Below are 8,861 nucleotides of genomic sequence, written 5' to 3'. Positions count from 1 at the left end.
TTCATGATCCCTGCCTGAGGGGTGGGGCCAAAACCACTAAAATTAATGCAATCTTTAAAAATCTTCTTCTTTACTCCTGGACATCAAGCAATCAAACTGTTTGCATATTGTAATCAGCAATGAGTCCTCTACCAAAATTGTGAAAATTTATGGCCCTGGGGTCAGGGGTTCTAGTGCTAGGGTAGGGCTAAATAAGTAGGTAGTGAAAATGCATTATTTCTTTGAAAATCATTTTCTCTGCACCTGGGTATTAAATAAACCAACAAAGTACAGAGTTATGATGAGCAAGAGTGCCTCTACCAAAATTGTGAATTTTATGGCCCCAGGGTCAGGGGTTCTGGTGTTAGGGCGGGGCTCTATTGATTATATAGTGAAAAAACAAGAATTCTTTGAAAAACTTCTACTCTGATAATGGGTATTAAATAAACTAACTAAGTACATAGTTATGATGAGCAAGAGTGCCTCTACCAAAATTTTGAATTTTATGGCCCCAGGGTCAGGGGTTCTTGTTTTAGGGTGGGGCTCTAATGATTATATAGTGAATTGCATGATCTTTGAACAAACTTACCTTTGCTCCTGGTTAATATGCTAATGATCTAATTACATATTTAAGGCCAGGATATATTTTTTTTTCAGTTATACAAAGCCTCCGCTCAAAGTTTTGAAAACAATTTTTTTCTTTCCGATGTCAAATATGAGTCGGAATCGAGATTTCAAATTTACGACTCGTACTTCCGGTTTTAAGATGAAACGGCGGGTAAATAAAGCTAGATCTGAGAAGATACCTTGGTTTAGTGTAAAATTCATCGATCAGTGCCATTAAAACGTTTCACCTGTTCAAAGGACAAATAAAATGCTGACAACTTTGTTGCACAATGACATGCTGGTGAGATAATTATGTATTCGTTTCAAAAGTAACTGTAATGTAAATTATTTTCCATCCCCCAGGTTTTAAACTGCCCGTGGTAGCTATTGCATATTCCCAGCGACATTGTTTAGGTATCTGTTATAGCTTACAGTCTAAGCATCATTCTTCAGAAAAGGGTTGCTTATGCATCAGATGTAATGAATAAAACTATGGGAAATTAAGTCCATTTTAGGAAGAAATGGACAATAACCTGAAGAAAAAAAAAAAAAAATTCAACTTTTAAAAAAGGAAGAATATAAAAATATATACAGGCATGTAGTAATTTGTTTTCACCCGAAATTATTTTACATTTAAATTTTAAAAAAATGTTCACCCTACTCCCCAATATTTGTCTTTTTATGATAGGAATTAAATTTTAGGCATCAAGTAAATTTTAGAACAATGTTCACATTCACCTAAAACATATTAAAAAAATGAAGATATATTGAAAGACTTTTAAAGAATTGTTTTTTTAAAAAATATATTTTGACCAACATCAAAAAAATTTATATAACGGGCCCCAAAAACTGGAAATGTGAAAAAGCAATTAAATGTTCTACTTTCCTATTTGTAAGCATTTTTGTCCAGTGGTAAGGAGCCTATTAGAATAGCAAAAAAAAATGTACAATTGATTTATAAAAAAAAATTTTTTATTTCATTCTCCTTCGGGATTTTTTTATTCTCATGTTATAACTAAACCTAAACAAAAAAAAAAAAATGCTGGCCTTATAATGAAGAGAGGGGCCTCTTTCAAAAAAAAATTCAGGGCCACTGGGTCAGGGGTCCCAGGGGGGTTTTGATTAAAAATAAATTAATGCTTTGAAATCTGCCCTTTGATAAGCAATGGTGCCTCTTTCAAAATTTGTGAATTTCATGGTTTTGGTTTAAAAACGAAACCAAATAAATCCTGGAAAGTTGTTGCATGATACTAGGTGACCTATAAGGCCCGGGGGCCTTTTTTTTAATTTTTTCAGTGTATTTATTTTACTAGGCAGTACTTTTAATGGAGAAAAAAGGACAGCAAAGGGTGAATACCAAAGGTTACATGGCACAGTATGACCCTGACAATAACTGACAAAAGTTTTAACTTCTCCTCGGCTTCCACTCCATCCAAAGTTTCCCGGTAATTATAGCAATGATCATACTATTTTCTTTTAGACAAGTAAGAGTGAAAACTGTGTATTTTTTAAGTTTAACATTGCATATTTACAAACCTAAAGTTTTGTTGACAAAGAATGGGAAGTACTTTTTGGACCCCCCGGAGGAAAGGGGAATACTGTTTTCATTTTTACCAGTCAACATGCCAGTCATAATGAGTGGGGGTACCCGGCAAATTTATTGCAAGAAAAACATATGTTGATGTTTAAACATCCGTTGTCATGATGGTTTTATTACTGGAATTTTTAATAAAGTTTGAAAATTTATGCCTATTGATTATAGATTACAAATTAAATCACTCGTCAAATGATGGAGATGCATGGCATGTACAGCTTGGACAAGCCTGGTGATTACATATCTATAGTGGACATGCAATTCATTGCTGCTATGATACACCCAGGAGGAGGAAGAAATGATATCCCTCAGAGATTGAAAAGACAGTTCTCCATATTCAACTGCACTCTGCCATCGAATAACTCCATTGACAAAATCTTTGGTAGGTTGTGGTTGATTGTTCGGCACACTATCTGGAAAAAGATTTTAATTTTAGCAGATCTCTTCTTCCTTTTTAGCTCACCTGAGCCGAAGGCTCAAGTGAGCTTTTCTGATCAAAATTTGTCCGTCGTTGTCGTAAACTTTTCACATTTTCATCTTCTTCTGAGAACCACTGGGCCAATTTCAACCAAACTTGGCACAAAGTATGCTTGGGTAAGGGGATTCAAGATTGTTCAAATGAAGGGCCACGCCCTCTTCCAAGGGGAGATAATTATGAATTAGTGAAAAATTAATAGCATTTTTAAAAAATCTTCTTCTCAAGAACCACTGGGCCAGGAAAGATGAAACTCATGTGGAATCATCCTCAGGTAGTGTAGATTCAAGTTTGTTCAAATCATGACCCCGGGGCTAGGGTGGGGCCAAAATGGCCGACCAAAGTTTTACATAGGAATATATAGGAAAAATCTTTAAAAATCTTCTTCTCAAGAACCACTGGGCCAGGAAAGATGAAACTCATGTGGAATCATCCTCAGATAGTGTAGATTCAAGTTTGTTCAAATCATGACCCCCGGGGCTAGGGTGGGGCCAAAATGGCCAACCAAAGTTACATAGAAATACATAGAAAAATCTTTTAAACTCTTCTTCTTAAGAACCACTGGGCCAGAAAAGATGAAACTCATGTGGAATCATCCTCAGGTAGTGTGGATTCAAGTTTGTTCAAATCATGACCCCCGGGGCTAGGGTGGGGCCAAAATGGCTGACTAAAGTTTTACATAGGAATAAATAGGAAAAATCTTTTAAAAATCTTTTTAAGAATCATTGAGAAAAGGAAAAATGAAATGAAAATGAAATTTATCTTCAGGTAGTGTAGATTCAAATTTGTTCAAATCATGACCCCTGGGGCTAGGGTGGGGCCAAAATGGCCAACCAAAGTTTTACATAGAAATATATAGAAAAAATCTTTAAAAATCTTCTCAAGAACCACTATGCCAGGAAAGATGAAACTCATGTGGAATCATCCTCAGGTAGTGTAGATTCAAGTTTGTTTAAATCATGACCCCCGGGGCTAGGGTGGGGCCAAAATGGCTGACCAAAGTTTTACATAGGAATATATAGGAAAAACTTTAAAAATGTTCTACTCATTGGGCCAGGAAAGACGAAACTTATGTGGAATCATCCTCAGTTAGTGAAGATTCAAGCTTGTTCAAATCATGACCTCTGGGGCTAGTTTTGGGCCCAAAATGGCTGATCAAAGTTGTACATAAGGATATATAGGGAAACCTTTTAAAATCTTCTTTTCAAGAACTTCAAAGCCATGATTAGTGATATTTTTTCTATTTATATGGAATCATCCTCTGGTATTGTAGATTCTACATTGTTTAAATCATGACACCCAGGAGGGTTAAAATTCAGCCCCCCCCCCCAGTAAACTTTCAGTTTTGATCTGATATGTGTTTTTTTCTAGTAGTTGTGCTGAGGTGAGCGATGTGGCCCTTTGGGCCTCTTGTTTGATATGTGAAGTATGTGTGTGGTTCACAAGACCTATGAAAGTTGATTCTTATCTTTGAAAGTCATTGGAAATAAAACAGGCTGAGATCCTTGATTTCTAAGGCCTTGTATTGAAAAATACATGTAAATGATTTATTTCTTTAGCCAAAAAAAATGCAAGCTTAAAAATGAAAGTTTTGTTGAAATAAGGATCCTGTGTCTGTGGTAAGTCAAATTAAAACACTTGCAGAGCTATAACATTTTATAAGAATATATAATATTGTTTTGCAGGCATCATTGGGTGTGGATATTTTTGTTCTAGTCGCTTTAATCCAGAAGTTTGTGATATTGTGAAAAAGATTGTTCCAGCCACCAGAATTCTCTGGCAAATGACAAAGGTGATTATTTTTCAGTTTTAAATTTGATGTGATTTATGTTATATTCCTGCTGTTTGTTTTTTAGCTCACTTGGCTATTTTTCACACTTAATTGTTCATGTTTCCTCTTTTCATATTATGCATCTTCTTCATACTTTGTTTGAATGTCCCCATAATAAATATATATAATTGCAAATATGCAATTTACTGGTTTATAAAGTTTGGTATGGTTGACCTTTCCTGCATAGAAACAATACAAAGTTTCAAACTCTTACATAAATCTCCAAGAAATTCATGAAATGTACATGTATAATTTAAGTTTGTTTAAAGTCTTAAGCCCAGGATATACAAGAAATCTGCATAACTTTTTATCCATATGTCTTTCTTTTTAACAACTTTCATTAAGTACAAATAAAAATTCTGATTCTGTGGAATTAGGAACCTGTAGAAATGAGAATATGTTAACATTGTTTCATGAAAGTAATGAAACTTTGAACAGGTTTCATTTGGAAACAATTTTGATACTTATTTGAACTGTTTGATAGGTAAAAATGTTGCCTACACCAGCCAAGTTTCATTACATTTTCAACTTGCGAGATCTGTCTAGAATTTGGGAGGGAATGCTGAAAATCAAAGGAGAGGAATGTGAGGACCAATTGATGGTGTTAGGACTCTTCAAACATGAATGTACAAGAGTCATCTCAGACAGGTATAGGTGTAATGTGTAGATGTAAGTCCATCAAAATAGAAAATATCTGTAAGAGCCAGATTATCTTTAACAGCATCAATTTTTGTTTTAAATTTGGACAATAATCTTTAGATTCATAAATTAATAATACATGTAGTTGTAAAAGGAAAAGTGTTTTGAAGGACACGTGCAACAAAAAAGGTTGGTATATAATTTTTGGACTTGTTACATTATATAAGGACATCATTAGAATCCCTAAATAAAGAATAAAATTTTATACAAATAAACTTGCTCATTTTACTTTATATAAACATATATTTAGTTGATATTCTCCGATTTAGGGGGGGGGATGTTTTTATTTTATTTTTGTTTAAAGTAAAGTGTGAGTTTTTCAGTGGATGCTAAGTTTCATCTATTTCAGATTTACAAATGCTGATGACAAAGCCTGGTTTGAGAAGAGTTTGAATGTTGTCATTAATGATCACATTGATGCATCACTTGTTGACACGTGTCATCCAGAACCATACTTTGTGGATTTTCTTCGTGATGCTCCAGAACCCACAGGAGAAGAAAGTGATGATGCTGCACTAGAAGCTCCCAAAATATATGAACAGGTAACAGTATATGCTTGACCTCACCATAACTATGAGTGGTACAATATAGGTGGTATTTGTTTCCTATTATATTGACATTTCTTTTTCCTTTTTTCCTCATAGATCTCCTCTTATGAGACATTGAATGACAAACTGCTGACTTACATGGAACAGTACAACGAGTTAGTCAGGGGGGCTCATATGGATCTTGTCTTCTTCAAGGATGCCATGGTACATCTTATCAAGGTTAGTGATCTCTCTTAAATTTTGTTTGAAAGCAACCATTTACACATAAAATAAAGCAAGGGTTTAAAGGTTCAGTTGGTTTTTATATCTTTCTTGAGTAATACAGATAAAACCTACAAATACATTAAAACCTGTGTACGCTTCCACAGTTAATGGTATTTTGACATTCTTAGACCTATACTTTTCATCCCAAAATTTAAAAGCAGCTACTAAATATTGTCAATGAGGAAGCTAATCCTTGGAGCACAAAAAACAAGCATGCCAAGGGCCAATCTCCATGGGCATGATCACATCAAACACTATGAGCTAATCCCAGGAGTGCATAATGCATTGGGCTGATCTCAGCAGGTCATAAGACAAACCTTAGGGCTGATCCAAGGAAGAAAATGCCTAGAGGGATGATTCCTAAAAGCACAGACATACAAAAAACTTGGCTGATCCCAGGAGTGCACAATAATACTTTGGATTGATCCAAGCAGGGTTCAGAGACTCTGAGTACCTTTGAGAATCCCTTTTATTTGTTGGCATTTAGCAAGCAGACTGTTCCTTCACCAAAATTTTCAAATGTGTCTCGGACTTCTCCCATAACTTAAGTTGATTTCCTAGTTTGAACCTTCAGTTTCCATTAACCTGGCAGGTCCAGTTTGGCAGTGGTTCTAAAAAAAAAAAAGTTAAGTAAGGAATTTCATTCCATGTATTTGTTTTAATTTGAAGATTTATTTTTGATAACAGATATCCAGAATTATTGGTACCCCGCGAGGAAATGCTCTGTTGGTGGGAGTTGGAGGATCAGGAAAACAATCACTAACTCGTCTAGCCTCCTTCATCGCAGGCTACAGAATATTCCAGATTACACTCTCAAGGTTAGCAATTAACCAAGTGTAACTTCACCAGTAATTACAAATCTGTAAAGATGCTCCCAGGTACCTCTCATACAGGGTACCAAAGCTTCATTTAATATAATGTTATAATGGCACTGTTAATTTGAAAAACTAATGTCTTTTAAAACAAAGAAAATAAGCAACAATCAAATCTATTAAAGTGGCATATCTTTTAGCATGATTGGATGTTCTGTGAGAAATTTTTTGCATGCTGAAAGAGTGTTTTTCCCAATTGATAAATACTCTTGATTTAACTGAAAAATATTGTTGACATGCAAGTAATGTGCAATGAAACTTAATCAACAGGACATACAATGTTGGCAATTTGATGGATGATTTGAAGTTTATGTATCGTGTTGCTGGATGTGAAGGGAAAGGAATCACATTTATTTTTACCGACAATGAAATCAAAGATGAAGCATTCCTTGAATACTTGAACAATGTTCTGAGTTCAGGAGAGGTAAGTTATACTAGTATCAGATGGTCCCCAATTCGAGACAGTTCCATGGTAAAGTGCATGTTGTTCTATGATGTAACTTTTTGGGAGTATATTTCATTCTCACTTTAATCAGAATATTACTTCAGTGACCTTTGGTCAAGGTCACATTCATATATTGTTTGATATAAATCTTTACTTTCTGATGGAATTGCTAAAAGTTCTGTATTTTTGCAATGACCAATGCTTTTGAGGTAAATTAAAAAATGATTACAGATCTAGACCAACATAAAAAAAACTATTCCATGAAGTGATTATCAGATGGCAACTTTATTTCTTTTTGAGCTTTTGCAGTGAAGCTTAAGATGATGACTAATTCATTATATCAAAGATTAGTTTCTAGATTTCAATTTGCTAAAATTTGTCTCTGGATAACACCTTTAATGAAATTTAATCTATAAATTCACTAAATTAGCTTGTGTTTGCTGTTGTTTGACAGATACATATTAGGTAAAACAAAGCACTTATTTACTGGATTCTGATACAGAATGTATTTTGCTGAAACCTTGCCAAACTGTTACTTCACTTTTAAGCAGTTCTTGAGACTTACAGAACACATGTTGCCCTCGAACTGAATAAATGTACATTGTAAGCTTAATGATTTTATTTATGTGTAGTGAATGATTAAAACCGATAAAAAAAAAATGTTTAAAGTTAAATCAATTATCTGCAGGTTTCTAATTTGTTTGCCAAAGATGAACTGGATGAAATTACACAGGAATTGATTGCAGTAATGAAGAAAGAAATGCCAAGATGTCCTCCCACATTTGAAAACTTGTATGATTATTTCATCTCCAGGGCAAGAAAAAATCTGCATACAGTCTTGTGCTTCTCTCCGGTGAGTCTTTTTCTTAATCAGTTGATTGAATATGTGTTTTTAAACAACAGAAGGATCATTTAAGTTCCTCTGTGCGGCACACCTCTTTCTTTGAACTTTATAAATTTTGTTCTCAATTTTCACTAAGCCAGCCAAATTTAACCGAAATAGCACAATGCACCCTTCATCAAGGGGACACAAATCATTTAAATAAGGGCCAAATCAGATTCCAGACTGAGATAATAAATTCACAATCAATGTCTCATTGAATAAAAATATCTTTCATACAGGTTGGAGAAAAGTTCCGAACAAGGGCATTAAAATTCCCTGGACTTATATCTGGTTGTACCATGGATTGGTTCAGTCGATGGCCAAAAGATGCTTTGATTGCTGTATCTGGACATTTTCTAAACAATTACCATATTGTCTGCAGCAAAGAAATTAAGGAACAGGTTGTCAACACAATGGGAGTTGTCCATGACAATGTAGCTTCTGTTTGTGTTGAATATTTTCAAAGGTGAGTGATATTCATGAATGCTACAAATATGCAACTGCATTTCAAGTCATTGTAGCAAGGTCACTGGCAGAAAAAAAATGTTTTAAAAAAGATAGTGTCCGAAAAGTTTGCTAAATGTGACAAAAATTTATTTGAAACTATTGACACTGCTGGTAAAGTGCGAATCGAGAAAATCTTGGTTTCGGACCAGCTACTATTG

At 34.5% G+C, this 8,861-nt stretch overlaps 1 protein-coding gene across 1 annotated transcript; it reads left to right on the top strand.

Moving 5' to 3' along the window:
* Positions 1-2,374: 2,374 nt before the first annotated feature.
* Positions 2,375-8,662, top strand: LOC134258171 (dynein axonemal heavy chain 5-like; the record flags this gene model as incomplete). The annotated part of the gene is made up of 9 exons (XM_062740718.1): positions 2,375-2,561; positions 4,340-4,446; positions 4,970-5,133; positions 5,534-5,726; positions 5,829-5,951; positions 6,684-6,814; positions 7,139-7,292; positions 8,002-8,166; positions 8,436-8,662. Coding segments are annotated over exons 1-9 (1,451 nt in total), but the record flags the coding sequence as incomplete, so codon positions are not given.
* Positions 8,663-8,861: the final 199 nt, after the last annotated feature.

This window comes from Saccostrea cucullata, unplaced genomic scaffold (genome assembly GCF_032062105.1).
Source record: "Saccostrea cucullata isolate Sc308-1 unplaced genomic scaffold, CSIRO_AGI_Scuc_v1 ctg16266, whole genome shotgun sequence".
In the NCBI taxonomy this organism is placed as follows: Eukaryota; Metazoa; Mollusca; class Bivalvia; order Ostreida; family Ostreidae; genus Saccostrea; species Saccostrea cuccullata.
Note: the sequence above shows the minus strand (reverse complement) of the source record. Positions and strands in the feature narration are given on the sequence as shown.